We start from the raw sequence: 17,073 nt of genomic DNA on the forward strand, positions 1-17,073 counted from the left end.
CCACTCCCCAAATATTCAGGACTTGCTTGCCATGCCACTCCAATGGACCACGATGGTGACACAGTGGAGTGGTTTGCCAACATAGATTAATAAAAGTAATCTGATTAACCTTAATTACTATATGTTACTTCCCAAACAAAATTGGACCGTCATAAATCGCTCCGAAAAAGAAATTTTATTGATTATCTTCCGATTGGTTGTGGGAATGGAATGATGATATTTGTCTGATTCAAATTGGGCCATGTAGTAAGGCCCTAGCGTTTGCTTGGCCAGAAATACTGTTCAAGGTTTGTACCATACGCTAGAATCTGGTCCCATGGCCCCTAAAAAAGTAGAACAGCTGGTCCTGTCACCGTGAGAAAAGGAGAAACCATAGCTCAAAGCTAAAGAAGTCCCACTTTTTGCAAAAACCCACATGAAAAAACCCTAAAAAAAAAAAAAAAAAAAAAAAAAGGTACTGTGGAAAGAGCGTAAGCATGTTAACGTGGAGGGGGCAAGTCTCATCAGAACGATATAAGATGTGCGCGACTCTAAAAAGAAGTTCCCACTACTATGCTTTCTCTTCTTCTGTGGGGGGCAAAAACGTACCGCCATGAAAGAGTTTTCTGGTGGGTGGGGGCCGTGGGATAGGCTTATTAAAGCTTTTTCTGTCAATGGAAAAGTTGATGATTAAATAAATTGGCCTGGGAGAGGAGACCATATCAACGCAGCGTGCTGGCCACTAAAAACCCCTTCCCGGCCCCTTGTGCCACTATTGACCAAACACCTTTTTTTATGAGATTCTCCAAACACAACCCAACCCAATGGCCGTCCAAAGATTCTATGGCCCCAAAAATTAGATAATGACCTTTTACTTGTTCTTCATTTTAAACCCTTTTTTTTTAGCTCTTAATTAATATATACATATATATATCCTTTTGCTGATATCACCTTAATACACCAAATACCAACTCCCATATCAGAAGTTTGGACTATATATGTATTCCATAATATAAAAACTTTAGTTTTATTAGGGTTTTCAACGACCATCTAAATTAAGAAAATAAAAGATGCTTCCAAGTAATTTAACATCAAGTGCTTTTAAGTCTTAAATTGTATATATAGGTTAAGGATATAGACAAGTGAGCAAGCCATCCATCTCTAGTCAAACATTCACCATTTCCGTCTTATACGTCATAAATCAAGTGCATGGCAATATTAATCCTATGTAGCTAATTGAGAGTTTATTAGATCTTGAGCATGTTATAACTAAATTACACCCACCGACCCACCGCACTAATTATACGAGAAATACTCTATATGGGGTTACATTATCCTCAAAGGCTTCGGGGGTGTTCTATTAGGGTTGGCAAACCATGGGAAATTAATATTTATATGTTTTTTTTTTTTGGGTTTTCAAAACAAAATGAAAAAAAAAAATGATATTTCATTTTTGGGAGAATATATATAGTACTTATTACTTTTCCAATATCAAAGACAAAAGGGAAAAAAATAAATAAATAAAACAAAACTCTACTAAAAAAAATTAAAATTAAAACCATAACCAAAACCATAACCTTTTTTTTTTTCCCCACAAAAGGAGAAATAATCACAATGTAGTAATTAAAACAAGAGTAATGAAGATAAATTTACTTCATTCCTATTCAAATATTCAAGCAAATCCCTTCCCTCTCTCTCCTTTCTCTCCTCCAAAACACACCCACACATTCCATCCCATGCACGCACCAAAAAAGAAAAGAAAAAGAAAAAGAAAAAGAAAAAGAAAAAGAAAAGGAAAAAACAAGTAATTATTACACGTGCGGATCAATCCCAAGCGCGTGAAACCCCGGCGCGCGCCGCAGTCAAGGCCTCCATGCACTTGTCCACACCACCGGCTGATCCTTCCACGACAAGAATATTCCGGCGACGTCCGAGCACTGTGTCATTGACCAACCCTCCTTGTACCTTCTTAACAAAGCGCGCACATCATCACACACCTCGTCACTGAACGAGACCGGGGTGAACCCGGAAACAAGCAAGCGGCGAGACCAGCGAGCCGCAGACTCGCGCCGCTCGACGGAATCCGACGGCGCGCAAGCCACGAGGTCCAAGATGGCGCGCCCAGCCGCGCGCTCGAGCATCAACCGCTCGTTGCTGGTCCGAGAAAAGCTCTCGTCCAAAGCCTCGAAGTAAACCCTAAACCATCTCAAGCACTCTTCAAAACCTTTAACGAACTCCAGCCCATCAACCCCAACGTCAAGATCAGCTTCTTCTTCAACGACGGTGATTATCCTCGGCTGCAATCTCTGGAAAGCCGATATCAGATAATCGCGGCGGTCACCGACGGCTGTGATTGAATGCAGCGATCCGACGGTGTTGATAGCAAGCGCTTCGTCGTCTTTGAGGTCTAAGTCATCGAGGTTTAGCTCAGAAAGATCGCCGCCATGGTGGATGACATTGAATTTGAAAGGCACGCCCATGAGCCTAGCGAACTTCTCCATTCTGCTCCCGATCTCTTTCATTAGCTTTTGCACGGCGGCTGCGGCGCCGGACTTGGTTGCCATGACGGTGGTGAGGCGGAGGTGTGGGGTTTCGTCGGTGCGGGTGGCTAGGGCTTCGAGCAAAGTCGGCCACTGAGTACAATACGTGTTGCTGAAATCAATAATATGAAGCTTTGGCTCACCTTCGAAGGCTTCCATGATTGCACCATTACACGCTACGTGTCCGAACGTGGTCCACGGGCTAACCTCCTGGAATTTCAAGACGGTTTTTCTAGTTGATTCGAAGGAGCAGGTTTTGTCGGAAGCGGAGGAAAGGCTACGGTAACAGCGGTCGCCAGAGTCGGTCATGCGGCTAAACAAGGCCTGGAGGAAGTAGGCGGTGAGCTTTTGGTCGGTGTCACCGTAAGGGGAGCTGAGCTCATTGAGCATCCACATGAGTTGTTGGACGCGGGAGCTGTTCTTGTCGGCGATGGCACGTGCGGTATCGAGGAGGATATCGGAAGCCCACTTTCCGGAGAATTCGATGTTAAAGTCACGGGCGGGTGAGAAAGAGAAGTCGGTGGGCGGGGTGCTAATGTTTGTGGCGGTGGTTGTTGTTGTAGTGGAAGGGTGGTGGTGGTGGGGTGGTTGATAGGGATAGTAGTGCTTAGAAGAAGACGAGGAGAAGTCTTCTTCATCCATGAAAAAGTTGAAGCATTCTTCGTCTTGATCTTGTTGGTAGTGATGGTTTTGTCTGGAGGATCGAGAGCTGCTTGAGGTTCTACTGGAGTTGAAAGATTGATCGGATTGAAGACTGACTAGCCTAAACAAGGTATCCATTTAACCAAACCGAAGAAGAGACCCACATCAATAAACTCTTGAGTCCTCTGTTTTGGTCTTGTTGGGATATGGAATTTTGAGAGATGTTTTTTGAGTTTTTAACAGCTGGGGGCCGAAGGGGTGGGATTGGGGAATTGGGATACAGATATAATGATTAAAGGCCGGGGGGGATCTTCAAGTTGGAATTTAGCAGAGAAGTTTAATTTGAAAGAAAAAAAAAAACATAATTAGTGGGGGGGAATCTGAAGTGGGGTTAGATTTTTTTTTTTGTGTGTGTGTGTGTTGTGGTTTCTTTTGGTGTAATCGATGAGGAATGAGAGAGTGGGGGGGGAAGGGGGCTGGTTTCTTTTGTAGCTTAGGTTACTCTTTATGGGTTATATATATTTTTAGATTTTAGATAGAGGTGGGGATTGACTGAAATAGGCCTTGCTGCTGGTGTTTATAGTATTAGAATTGTCTGACAAAAGATGTAAAAAAGTAGGAGAGGAAAAAGTTAACAAGGTAGAGAGATGACCAACTGGGTTAGTGGATTAGCTTTTCATCCTTTGAGAGACAGAGAAAGGGAGAGAGGATGTCACATGTTTTTTTTTTATATTATTATTATTAGTGGGAGCAGGCGTGCCAACTGGGAGAGAGAGAGAGAGAGAGAGAGAGAGAGAGAGAGAGAGAGAGAGACATGAGTAAAGCTGCCGGCGTGCATGATCATCATCAAACCCACCATCGCCCAACCACAACCCACTCACATTCCCTGCCTCCTAATCCCTCTCCAAAATCTGCCAAAATACCCCATCCTACTTTTTTCCTTTTCTATTCTATTTGATAAACCCATACATGAAAATGTCGTATAATAATGTCGTATCCAAATACCAATATATGCTCCATCCATCTTCCCCAAAATCTATGGCATGCCTGATATCATATATCATCCCGTCAACCTTTTTCTCCTACTTTCATACTATTGTTTATAAACACTCCACCCAAACCACCAAGCCTAGCCCATTTCTCTACATTTTCCATTATCCATTTATACCTCCTCCCTGTCACAACTCACAATCCCTAGCTAGCTAAATCTTTTCTCTTTTTCTTCCTTTGATCAACTACTTCAATGTTCAATATATATTTCCATTCTCCCATTCTCTTACTTCCTATTCTCTCGCCATCTTTAGATTCATCAGCTTCCTCAAATTAACGCAAATATCAACTCTTTTTTTTTGTTTGTTCCAACTTATTAAATGGTTTTTTTTTGTATGTCTCATGCACATGCTATAAAATATATATGCAAAGGCTAGCTATGAACATATAATTTATACCTACGACCTTCGAATGATGTTTTTTTTTTTTTTTGTTGTCGTCGAGTTGGATGTGCAACAAACTTGTTTGTTCGTTGGATATTTTTGTGGTTCTTGATTTTCTTCATCAATCATAAGAAAAATTCCCATGTTTGTGCTCTTTGTCCCCTGTTAAGAAGTTGGTTCAAGTAGTGTTCTCAGAAGCCATCATTGCGGATAGAAGCACAGAGGGTATTGCCCAATTGCCCTTCTCATCTTCCAATCCAAGTACACCCTACGGTCGTGGATTGCCCCGGGAAGGGCAGTTTCGTGACTTTGCCCACTCGATTCCCAATAAATTATCTGAAGAAATATATTCTCCTACAACAATCCCCACTTGCATAACTACATATAGTCTCTCTCTCTCTCTCTCTCTATATATATATATATATATACTTTGTTTATTAATTATATAAATAAGACAAACACATTTAATTAGGTCCTAAATTAAGGGATGTTTTATGGATTTCTGAGGCCCACAATTGTTTACTTAACCTTCCTTTTCAGGATTAATATAACCAAATTATAGATGAAATGTCATTGTCTCTTAAGTCTTAACCATAATATAAGGTTTTTTTTTTTTTTTTTTTAGAAAAAAATAAAAAATAAAATTATTGTAGCGTGCTAATGTAAGAAATCGAGTAATAGATCGGTTTGTTGATGGTGGGTTAATTTTAAATTCCTTCTTATTTTTCCTGTTTTGGTTAGGAAGAATATATATAAAGAATATAACATTTACTTGAAGGAAAACTTGAACATCTAAGTTAAATTAATTAAAAATTCATTAATTGTTTATAATTAATTGTTAATTATATCAAACCCTAATGCTACTCATCCAACATAAGTTAAAATAAGTACGGTTCCCTTTTGGTTTGTGATGGCGATGGCAGCTTGATGAGGTTCTTAGATCAATTCAAGTATGATGGGTTTAGTTTAGTCCCAAGCAACAAATTAACTATATATTATCTCTACTAATAAAAATAAGTAAGACACCTTACATTTTTTGATTGGTATGGCGATAGCAACTCAACAAGGTTTTTCAGACCAATTAAAATAGGTTGAGTTTAAGAATTTAGAAGAATGATAAAGATGTACACTTCTATTTTAGTCATATTAATATGTATATATAGTGACTACACATGCCCAACTTTCGACACAAGAATCCTACAAAAAAGCCAGAAATCAAAGTGACTCATTGTTTGTAGTGGCGACACCACCTACAATGCGTAAGTTACTAAAATGATTAATGTATATTGATTCAAGATAATGAAAGCGAAAGGTAGAAATTATGGCATATATACATGTGTCGTTCTTCCTACGGACCTTATATAAACTTGGTCTTGATTTGATTGGATGTTTGGATAGGTAATAAGTAACTAATTGGGCATTTGATCACACTGGGGGGACGGGGGATTTTCCTTAAGTAGCGTTCACTTTCATCTGTTATACTCCTTAATGTGGTCCAAGTCAACCTAAAAGGAATTTTCTAAACCTTTTTCATGAGTGTCGACAATTCTCTTGGCGTTAGCCATGTAACCACCTCAATCGGATGTTAATTTACATATGGTTGCAACCACAGGAAAAAGAGGGGCAACATATTTTGTCTTATGTGACAATGCCACGTTGGAAAGTAAATAATAATAATAATAATTAAGCATGGTTCTTAGTTTAGTCTCCCGTAATAAACTATTATTGCGTGTGATTGAAAGAAAGGAACATTAAGATATGAAGAATGGATTGGAGAGTGAGCCAGGCAGACATCCACTCAGCATGGAAGCAAACGCGCCCTGACGCATAATGCATGAGTTGACCAGTTGACCTGCACAAACTTTGGTTTAGTGGAACTTGTCCACGCGTTTGCCTATTACACACCCCTAAGAGTAGACCATTAATTTAAACCAATTAATTAATGGTCATTTGAAAAAAAGAAAGACCATTTGATTTTTTTATTTTTTATTTTTTATATGCAATACATGGAAAGAGAAAGGGAAAATGAAATTAGCAATGACATAATGATCTCATAAACTTGAGACATTGATAGGAAAATAGACCAATTAATAAACCAACTGGTCTTCAAGTTGTTTTGAAGACCAGTTGGTTTAATGGTCTATTTTTCCCTTATCAATGTCTCAAGTTTTATAAAATTATTTAATAAATTCTTATACTAAACTACCACCCATGAAAAGCTTTTAGAAGATATTATGTATTGGAAAAACCATGGCATTGAGTTTCTTTAAGGAAATTTCCAAGTGGTGTGTATGTGGGCTACATCAACCAAAGAGCCTCTCCAACTTTACATTTCAACCAAAGTAGAAGCTGTTGGATTTAATGATTTATGGTTGTCATGGTTCCAGAACAATTTTTGAGCTGTCATGTATATCTTCAGAAAAAGTGATCAGATTCATTTCATATTGGTAAAGGTCATTATTTACTTTTTTCAATTAAATTAATGTAATGGATTAATTGCTTCTTAATTTGGAGTGCCTAATGAAAACTTGGGAGGCATGGTTTTCTTTAGGTCGGTAAGATTCTTTCAGTTAAAAATAATAATTCATGTTTTGTGCAGTAAGCAAGGGAGTAAATTTTTAAAAATGCACAACTTTATAGGTTGAACCGCGTTTGTAAAAATCTCATTTTTATTAATTGTGTTTTGAAATTCTTGCCGCTAAATCGAACGGACTTATCGAGAAAGTAGTAAGCAAAATATATATATATAACAAACATTAAAAACAAAAAGCTTTCAAGCCACACACACATTTTTAAATAAAGAAAACATGAAAAAATTCATGTTTTCAAGAGATAGGAAAGTGAGTGCATTTAAAAATGAATAAATATTTTATACTTTATAAATATCCGTATTTCATTCATCAAATCTAATGTGACGTGGTCCTCGTAACATTTGGTAGATGGAAATGAGTTATATAATTGTGGGGAACACGCCACATCAGCTTGGTGGATAAAATGCAGATACTTGTTCAGTATTATAATATTTCTTTTTTAAATTATACACGACTTTAAATGTCGAACTGTATACTTTAAAAATCTCAGTTTGTAATTTGAAATTGTTACTGCTAAATCAAACCAACTTGTCAACAAAGAAATAGGCCCAAAAAAAAAAAAAAAAAAAAAAAGCCTTTCAGCTTTGACCAACTTTGTGAATTAAAACAAACATAAAGGTCGCATTTAGAGCTCTTGACCATATTGTAGAATTTATTTATTTTCAATCATGTTGAGGAATATATGTTCTGTTAAATGAATCTATTTAAAATTCACAAATTAAAAAATAAAATTATCTAATGAAAAAGTGGTAGTATTAAGGGGCAGTTGTTGGTGGTTGAACCACCCACAAGAGGTGGTTTGGGGCAGCCCAATCACTCTTGGCCACTTCTGGGTGGTTCGACCACCACCAAGTCACTTGGGGGTTGTTTGGCCTACCCCTAGACTGTTATCGTGAGATGGTTGAATCACCCCCTTTGGCTAAGAGGTGGTTTGGCTACCCTCAAACTACCTCTTGTGGTGGCTAAACTACACTTTGGATTGTTTGGCCACCAACAACTATCCCTTAACACCCACCCGTAGTTTTTTTTTTCTTTTCTTCTTTTTAAGCGTCTTTTGTTGTTCTTGAAAAACTTCTGACAAAAAAATGAATTTAAAAAATTGAAAAAACACATTTAAATAAAAAGTGGTTTCCTGTATTTTTAAAGTGAAACCTATTTTTAAGTTTTTTAATGTTTTCAATTTCAGGCTAATCTAAAATCGTCTTCCGTGGATGGAACCCAAAATTTCAAGTTTTACAACCCGAAAACTGCTTCTTAAAACGAAATACAAATAGAGTGAAAATGTAGCTTGACTTGAGGTTTCTCTTCGTCAGTCAACCATCACCAAGGCCTCAACCAAACAAGGATTATAGTTAAGCCCATAATTATCTTGGACCCCATCTAACTGTAACAATTACTTCGAATAGTCCCACCAAAAAGAGGTTGCAAGACCCCCCAGGTCGGTGGTCCCCACAAAACCTGGGGAGGAGAGTCCCATAGTCTCCCTCTTTGTGGGGCTACCCATTATGGTGTGCAATTGAAGAACCCAGATCCTTATTCTTGGAACATTTGCAATTCAAGCAGCCACGTCACACTATAAACCTCACCATGGCAGCGTTCTTGTCCATAACAAAAAAAAGAAGAGTTAAATTCATTTTACTCACGTGAAGTTTCAGAGATTTTTTAATTCGAACTTCAATATTTAAAAATTAGTAGTATACATTCCTAATATTTTAAAATTTTTCAATTCAAACCCTCCGTTACTAATTTCTGTCTAATTGGACAAAAATTTAAAAGAAAAAAAAAAAAAAAACAAGCATTGAAGGTAATTGCGTAATTTCATAAATTTCCGTCCAATTTGATAAAAATTTGTAACAGAACATCTGAAATGAAAATTTTAAAAACATTAGGAAGGTACATTACCAATTTTTAAACATTGGAGTTCAATTGAAAAACTCCTAAAATGTTAGGGGTAAAGTAAATTTAACCCAAAAAAGAAAAATGTGAAGGCATTGTTTGATAACAGTGACTGCAAGCTCACAGAGGAGGAGATAAAGAGGAGGACCACACTTTTTGGAACAAAAACTGCGTTTCAATCTAAAGAAAAAAATATAAACAATTTTGGATCAAAAGCATCTCAATGTTACAGCCTGAAAAAATTCAAATGCAGCCTACTGTCCCCTTTCTGTCGGTCTTCTTTCACTTTTCCTACCTCAATTTTACTGTCATAAAGCTGGCCTACACCACAACTCCATAGCAATTATATATATATATATATATATATATATATAAGGTACAATAGGGAAAATTCTTACCAACTAGAAAAATCTTCAAATTCTCTTGTTGAGACTTTTAATTTCCTTTTCTTTGCTACAGCATTCGCTGTTAGACTACTGTCAACAGCAGCAGATTCACCTCCTGCATTTTTTCCTTTCAAGTACTTTCCAATACCACCTCTGGCAGTTCCAGAATCTGCTCCTCCTGTAACTGGATGGCTATACCATGACCCAATTTTATCCTGAACAAAAGGAAAAACATAAAATACCAACATGATTATTAGAAGATAAAAAATAAAAGTCAAAAAAAGTCAGTACTCTGATATCAAAGGACTTGAAACTAACATTTTCTTCATCGTCAGCATTCTTCTCATCTTTGGCCTTCTCTTTCTCTTCTTCTTCGTCGGGTTCTGTGTAAGGATTGACGAATACTGTTATACTAGTTATCTTAATCTCCTCCTGCACACGTGACAGAAGAGAACACGAAAAAATGAGGCAATTTGCAGTAGTAGTTGCTAAATCCCATTAAATGTTTCAGAAAGCATTATGATCAAAGCAAATGGACTCTCTAATCCAAAACAAGTTTTGCTATTGATTTGTAAGATGAAAAGCAATAAATATTTTTCTATTCACACACCTTAAGGTAAGCTGAAAACTTGTTTGGGCATGAACTTTCCTGATCTTATATCTTTTTTAGAATTAACGGTACAACCAGAATACGACATCATTGCTTTTCTATGCACAGCTTCCATACTCGAGACCAATTGACAATTAAAAGAACAGCAGAGTGCTCAATACAGAACACAAAACAATCAGTACTTTGAATCATTCTACACACATAACAGTATACAAACCACACTAAGCATCAACAATTGCTTAAACAATGTAATATATCAGTAGTATAGACAGTAACTCACCAGAGGTCGGTCATCGTCATCAACTGGAACCTTTTCCATTGCTGCCAGGGTAGTCAAGCCACCAACAACTCCACCAAAAACCGTGTGTTTGAAGTTTAAATGATTTGCAGACTTGTAAAGGATGAAGAACTGGGAACCATTTGTGTGGGGACCACTGTTTGCCATACTAACAACACCCCTTCCAGTGTGAAGCAACTTGGAATTCGGTTCATCATTGAAAGGCTTGCCCCATATAGATTCACCTCCTTTCCCCGTACCAGTAGGATCACCACCTTGAATCATAAAATTCCTAAAATAAATTGGATAAGATAACTTCAAATAAGTGATACTAATAAACTAAGCAAGAAAAAAAATTAGAAAAAAAAAAAAAAAACCTAAGCAAGAAATTGAATATGTTGGATTAATTTTAGTAGAGTTATCACTATACCGGATGTTTCTATGGAAAGCTACTCCATTATAATAGCCACGTTCACAGAGAGTGATGAAGTTTTCACATGCCCTGGGAGTAATATCACAGTGCAGCTCAATGTTCAAATCACCATGTGTTGTGTGCAACTGTACATATCCTTTCTTCTTTGGATTTTTCTCAACTTTGAGATATTCAAATTCATTTTTAGTGACAGGATCAAAAGAGGTAGAAGTGAAGGACCGTGAAGCAGCACCAGTAGTAAAACGACTCTTTACCTGAAGCAAAAACTCATGTTAAAACTGAACAGAGCACCTGGAAAATAAAACAACTGGGCAAAAAAATCTAACAAACTAATAATACCAAATGGAGTTGGAAGGCCAACTAATATACCGCCATAATTAGTAATGCGACAGTCCTAGTTCCCTAATATATAGTTTTCAAATTGATCATTGGAATGGTGCTTCTAAATTTTATTGTTTTGTATAACAGAAGTCTTAACATAGGAAACTGACCATCTTTGCATTCACAGGTGCCCTCTCACCAGCCATGTGCATAGCTATCCTAGCAGCGGTTTTATCACTTGTTGCAGCTTTTGCCGCAGCGGCACTTCTTCCATGTACTGAAGCAGACGCAGCATCTACGATACTGTAAGTCTGAGATCTAACCTCTCCGTTTGAATTTGATTCAGAATCTTCTTTAATGCGTGACCTGGCAGCTAAAATTGTAGCAAGTGCAGCAGCCCTTTCGTTTTGTGCCTTGCTGCCACCTCCCCCAAGCAGTGCAGTTTGCTTTCCTTTTTCAGTTCCAAGCTCCTCCAGCATCTGCTTGATATCCCCCGTGACATTTATATTATAAGTTGGATCGGAACCCATTTTATTGAGTTCTGGAAAAAGGAAATGTAAAAGTCAAAATCATAAAAAGATTAATATACACACACCAAACACCCACCATGGCTGACCCTACAAGGAGGCTAAACTGACCTTCATCATCAATTTTCAAACTATTTTTAACATGATCGAAATCCAGGAGAACCTTGCTGTCTAGAGCATTAGGATTCTGTAAAGCATAACGACAAAGATAAGAACATCTATGAATGCTTGCAAAAACCACTAACAAGCTTTCAACAAACAAACTGGATATATCTCAAAGCAATTACTACCTGAATTGTTATAAGGTCTCCTTTAGTAAATGGTTCATCAGTGAGGAGCTCCTTCCAGTTCTTGGTCTTGATGTTCAATTCTTTAATTGCCTACTTAACAAAAGCAAAGAAATGAAGAATATAAACATAAAAACCACAGATAACTAGAAGGAAAGTATAGTGACGCAGTTGGCCAACACAAAAACAAACCTCATAACAGAACACATTTCCTGTAGTCTTCACAGCAACTATGTGTGTAAATTCAGTAAAAACTTTGTTTAACACAGGGCACTGATACTCTCCTGCAAAAATTTTGAAAAGGTTTTGAATTAGTTTTCGAATTAGCCAGGATACAAAATTAAAGAAGAGATGTGAAAAAACAATAACAATAATTAGAAGCTTAAAAAAGCAATCATAACATTTTAATTTGGTATCTATGAGCTCACATAGATAGTGCCATTAGCAATCTGTATTAAAGGGATTAGTGTCAACAAGCAGGTACCGTTACATACATACTACTACTGAAAGTAGTTTCACTTGATACCAAATAATCCCTATATTCATGACTAATTGCGACCAAACATAAGATACCCTTCCATCTTTTCTTTCCTTTTTCTTTTGTCCTGTGTAATATACTCACATTTTTTCATGAGGCCTCTAGTGGTTTCCTCAGGGGTCTCAACCAGGCAAAGCAGTTGCTCAGGGGTCCTGGTTAACTTCTTCAACTTGATCCTACTCTACAAAGTCCAATTTTTCTTTTTTTCTTTTTTTCTTTTTTTCTTTTTTTTTTTTAAAAAAAGGCAAAAGTATGCTCTACTTCTCAAAGAGGTGTGTTATCTTCTATTTTCAGGACTCATATAGCAAGGTAATGAATGAGTAGGAACGACTGCTTATAGAAGCCAGTTGACAACAAGAAACTTATTTCAAACAACAACTTAATTGTTTGTCGATTTTCTACACTGCACATGACTGTTCACAGAAGAAATAAAGAAAATCCATAATACATCCAAATTACCAAAATACAAAATCCGAACACACCTAGAGTAAACACCCATTAACAACTAAATGTAAAAAAAAAAAAAAAAACCTGGCACCTCTTGAAAGACTTCAATTCTGTATAAACAACAAATGAACTAATATGCACAAACAGTCTACAGAGGTACAAACCATCGGAGTTCTTGTGGAAGGTTAGTGGGATGAGATCCTCCTGCTTAAGCGGAGCTCCCGTTACAGGGTTCTTCCCATACTTCCTAATGTACGGGATTATATGCCTGCAAACCCAAAATTTCAAAATCAAACCCAACACCACTTAAGCTTCTCAAATTTCAAAACAAACCCCAATTGATATACTTACAGAACATTGAAGACGCTTCCATCTGCGGTGCACACCGCGTCCTCGAACGGCGTAAATGTAAGCCTGCACAATCAGAAATTGAAGAAAGAATGAATTCTCAGGAAAGAGAGAGAGAGAGAGAGAGAGAGATACCGTGTGCGAGTTAGTGAGTGCGTACGCGCAGCAATAGAAGGGGAGACGTTTGAAGGGGGTGCGGGTTTCTTTGGATTTGGCGCCGCCCCATTCGGTGGCCCACTCCGTCTTCGTTATGAACATCCGGTCTTTGCTGTGCTGCTTCTTCCCCATCTCTGCAACTCAGAGAAACACTCGAGCTAAGGTTCTGTGTTTGTGCGTGTGAGAGTCCGAGAGAGAGAGAGAAAGAGGGAGGGAGAAGGGGATTTCCTTCTTCGGCTTACGAGTTCTGATTTTGCCTTCGCCGACTGATTTACCGTTTGGACATTGCGGCCCATAATAAGGCCTAGGAGTTGTATGGGCCTAAAGGATAGGCCTTTTGTTTTTTGCTCTCTAAGGTTTAAAGCCCAGGGACAAAGATTTGTGCAGAGCCGCAGAGGAAGTGGGAGAGAATGGGAGGTCGGAGCAGTGAGTGTAGCAGTGGAGAGGAAGACGGAGATGCGGAGTGGAAAGCGGCAATCAGTTCTATCGCCGCTTCCTCCTCCTCCTCCTCCTCCCACGGTTGTGTCCCTTCCTTCATCAATGGTTTTTCGGCTGCCTCCAACCATTCGACGACCCCTCAGAATACCCACAATGATGATCATGATGATGATGATGATGGTGGCGGCCTTCACAAACAAAAGCCTCAACAGCTCAAGCACTATCAACTCAAGGTAAGTGGGTTCAGAGCTAAAAGATGTGTGCTTGTTCCCTCTTTTTTCATTACATTAATGTCATGTGGTAAATTGTTTTTTTGGGGTGAGAATTTGGTGCCCAAGAGAAAAAAGAAGGAACCCGCCATTAGTATAAGGTTGAAGGATTCAGTTTTTACTCGGAAAGTGGTTAGTTCTCTGCATATGTTAGAATAAGGACCGATTGAGTTTCAGTGCCGAGTCCTAGAAGCCACTGTGTAAATAACACAAAGTCATTGATTTGGATGAACCGACTGCAGAGGCTTGAATACAAAGGGACAATTTAATGAGAAAACTCTTCAGAAATTGGATTTGGACATGGCTGGATGCCAATTCATTGTCTGCCTAGTGAATATTTGGCCATTCTTTGTGGAACCAATCGAAACTTTGGATGAACTTGAAAATCCGAAACTTATAAGAAAATGGTGATTTTAACATTCAGAATGGATGGTTTTGTTTTGGAAACAATAAAGGAAAGTAGCCATCAATGTGGAATTGCGGCAAGTATTTTGGCTCTATGTTGGCCCGCCTTTCTTGATAAGAATATTTTTGCTGTCCTGAATCTTGAATAATTGCTGTCTTACCAGATTGTGCATTATACTGAATGTTTTTTACAGGCACAAAAGCTTTTGGATGATATGCTTGAAAAGACACTAGTGATGGTGAGAGATCCCATTGATGTCCCTGATAATGATCCCGAGATTAATGAAGGTGGAATTCACTTGTTTAAAAATGCTCCCCCTGGAATAGTGTTTGATCATATAGGTAAGTCAATCTCATTATAAACCTTGGCTGCTTTTACATGCGATTAAAAGAACATTTGCACTTGAACTTTAGACGATGCTTGATGATTGTTCCTATAGACTCCAATTTCCAGCCGATTGTTTTCTAATTGTTGCACGTAAGGGAAGTGCAACTGTCAATCATATCCCTTGCTGCTTTATATCTTCCATTTCAAGTTGTTATATTTGTTACAATGCAGGGGTCGTTATGTCCCATGCTAGACACTGCATGCTGCATTCTTGATGTAGATTTATTAATTAGCGAAAAAGTGCATGCTTGGAGTGCAAAGCTGCAATAAAAACCCAACATTTGCTGCCCCATATGCATTATGCAATACGAATCCTTTAATATAACAGAGTTTTAGAGATCACCCACACATTGTTAAATATCCTGCTTAGTTCTGCCAGACTTATTTCAGAATTTTGACATGTCACTGAAGGAGTTTGAATAAGCAGAGATTTGGTCATTCTCTGTTGTTGACCCTGTGATGCATTTCAGTGTGTCAAATGCCAAATTTCTATGTAACAACTGAAGATTATATGTATGCTCCTAGATGAACTTCAACCACCAAGAAAGAGACCAAGAATCCTTCCTGGAAAAGATATTGACCAGAAATCGAAGAAGGTTTGTTCAGTTTTCTATCAAATCTTCAATGCTCATTAGTGGTTCATTATCTAATATTCAGTTTTATTCTGCTCCATGCCTCCATACTTAACAGTTTAAAAGACAAATCCAATCTGTCGCTGTTGATGCGGAAGATATAATGGCTGCTGCAAGAAATGCATGCCAAAAATCATTGGCTAGACTAGAAACAAAAGATGCAGCAGCAAAAGCAGCAGCTAAAAGAGAGGAGGAAAGAGTTGCAGAACTGAAGAGGATTAGGGGAGAGAGATGGCTACCTTCCATTGCTAGAGAAATGCAGGTAGATTTTCAGGGTTGAAATATGTTTCTTCGAGACTGTTCTGTGCATGTGGTTGTTCTTGTGAGCGCTAATCCAATAATTCTTTTCAACTTTTTGGCAGAGAAACAGCCATGATCGTAACCTCTTACGACATTCGTTGCCATTGTTGGAACGCTCTATCAAGTAGAAATTCCACACAACTGGTGTGGGTTTATATTCAAAAGCTTTGACATGCTGTTCTTCAAGTTATTGTGCGCCCTTTGGTTGGAGCCCTTTGCTTCACCCCGAAATCTGATGGACTAAACAATGTATTCAAGACAAGTTGTAATTGCCATTTTTCTTACAAGTTAAATACATGCAACATTTTAGGTCGCTAATATAAAATGGTATTTGTAATGACACTCGTCGTCACAAATAGGTCCAATTTTCTCACTAAAATCATTTCGCGGCTTCCTCTGGGTGAAATAAATTTCCCACCTCCATATGAGCTACCGACAAATTGTTGTTGTTGATATGAAATTTTTGTGTGACATCAGTGACGACTAGAAATTTTCATTGCTGATAAGCGATTATCAGCAACAACCTTTCTGTTGTCACTAATAATGTGGTTGCTAAAGACCATTTGTCTTGTAGTAATTAATTCTGAACTTAATTTTATATTCATTTAAATGTTTGGGGAAAATGTAAAATCAGTCTGTGTAATTTACTTGATTTACAATAAGCTTCATGTGGTATCAAAATGTTCTGAGGTATGTAAAAAAAACAGATTATTCCATGCTGTCAAATTTTGTCAAAAAACTAGATGGATTACGTTAATGTGCCACGTCAAAGCCAATAAAACCACGACACACGTCACTCATAATAGAAAAAATATGTAAATATACAAAATATAAAAACTATAAATATATAAAAATTTAAAACTAAAAAAAATTAAAATTAAAACTATTTATATTTTGGATATTTTATATATTTTTTTGTAATGAGTAACATGTATTGTGATTTTATTAACTCGGGCGTATCATACTCGGCAAGTTTTTTTGACGGAATTTGACAGTATGGCATAATTTGTTATATAGGCATACCCCAAGGAGGTCTTAGAACATTTTGATACCACATTAAGCTTATCCACAAAAGACATTTTTTTTTTCCTTAAATGTTTTAACTCGACTGTTTTTAAATCAATTGGGTGCAGTACTTAGGTTTTCACTCACCTTTTGCCTTCTCCATCCCTTTCTTCTCTTCTTTTTGTACTAGCAATAGCAATTATTGTTTCTAGTCCAATATGCACT

At 37.6% G+C, this 17,073-nt stretch overlaps 3 protein-coding genes across 4 annotated transcripts; 1 reads left to right on the top strand and 2 right to left on the bottom strand.

The window, feature by feature from the left end:
* Nucleotides 1–1,540: 1,540 nt before the first annotated feature.
* Nucleotides 1,541–3,565, bottom strand: SHR (GRAS family transcription factor). Its single transcript, XM_059600775.2, has one exon. The coding sequence runs from the start codon at nucleotides 3,297–3,299 to the stop codon at nucleotides 1,842–1,844; it is 1,458 nt and encodes a 485-aa protein (XP_059456758.2). The 5' UTR covers nucleotides 3,300–3,565; the 3' UTR covers nucleotides 1,541–1,841.
* A 5,651-nt stretch (nucleotides 3,566–9,216) lies between these two features.
* On the bottom strand, nucleotides 9,217–13,667 carry PUB49 (plant U-box 49). 2 transcript variants are annotated; one of them, XM_059603029.2, is made up of 12 exons: nucleotides 13,416–13,667; nucleotides 13,259–13,321; nucleotides 13,072–13,175; nucleotides 12,115–12,206; nucleotides 11,926–12,015; nucleotides 11,747–11,822; nucleotides 11,279–11,649; nucleotides 10,785–11,041; nucleotides 10,358–10,646; nucleotides 9,786–9,899; nucleotides 9,480–9,682; nucleotides 9,217–9,402 (listed from the first exon to the last, which is right to left on the bottom strand). In XM_059603029.2, the coding sequence occupies exons 1-12, from the start codon at nucleotides 13,541–13,543 to the stop codon at nucleotides 9,390–9,392; spliced, it is 1,800 nt and encodes a 599-aa protein (XP_059459012.2). In that variant the 5' UTR covers nucleotides 13,544–13,667; the 3' UTR covers nucleotides 9,217–9,389. The 2 variants fall into 2 exon arrangements, with proteins under 2 accessions (XP_059459012.2, XP_088373958.1); XM_088517832.1 differs by having other exon boundaries at nucleotides 9,217–9,682.
* Nucleotides 13,668–13,793: 126 nt separating this feature from the next.
* LOC132187078 (uncharacterized) lies at nucleotides 13,794–16,265 on the top strand. Its single transcript, XM_059601246.2, has 5 exons — nucleotides 13,794–14,082; nucleotides 14,718–14,865; nucleotides 15,437–15,507; nucleotides 15,602–15,805; nucleotides 15,906–16,265. Exons 1-5 carry the CDS (start codon nucleotides 13,822–13,824, stop codon nucleotides 15,969–15,971), a joined length of 750 nt encoding a protein of 249 aa, XP_059457229.2. The 5' UTR covers nucleotides 13,794–13,821; the 3' UTR covers nucleotides 15,972–16,265.
* The last annotated feature ends 808 nt before the right edge of the window (nucleotides 16,266–17,073 follow it).

Source organism: Corylus avellana, chromosome 6, assembly GCF_965113065.1.
Source record: "Corylus avellana chromosome 6, dhCorAvel1.hap1.2, whole genome shotgun sequence".
NCBI lineage: Eukaryota > Viridiplantae > Streptophyta > Magnoliopsida > Fagales > Betulaceae > Corylus > Corylus avellana.

What these genes read in the sequence shown, in the direction of transcription:
- SHR (XM_059600775.2), bottom strand. Translation starts at nt 3,299, where the DNA reads ATGGATACCTTGTTTAGGCTAGTCAGTCTTCAATCCGATCAATCTTTC.
- PUB49 (XM_059603029.2), bottom strand. Translation starts at nt 13,543, where the DNA reads ATGGGGAAGAAGCAGCACAGCAAAGACCGGATGTTCATAACGAAGACG. An exon ending in GGAAGCGTCTTCAATGTTCT is followed by an intron (nt 13,176 to 13,258) that starts GTAAGTATATCA and finishes TTGGGTTTGCAG; the next exon opens with GCATATAATCCCGTACATTA. An exon ending in CACCTGTGAATGCAAAGATG is followed by an intron (nt 11,042 to 11,278) that starts GTCAGTTTCCTA and finishes TTTTTGCTTCAG; the next exon opens with GTAAAGAGTCGTTTTACTAC.
- LOC132187078 (XM_059601246.2), top strand. Translation starts at nt 13,822, where the DNA reads ATGGGAGGTCGGAGCAGTGAGTGTAGCAGTGGAGAGGAAGACGGAGAT. An exon ending in TCAAGCACTATCAACTCAAG is followed by an intron (nt 14,083 to 14,717) that starts GTAAGTGGGTTC and finishes TGTTTTTTACAG; the next exon opens with GCACAAAAGCTTTTGGATGA. An exon ending in CCATTGCTAGAGAAATGCAG is followed by an intron (nt 15,806 to 15,905) that starts GTAGATTTTCAG and finishes ACTTTTTGGCAG; the next exon opens with AGAAACAGCCATGATCGTAA.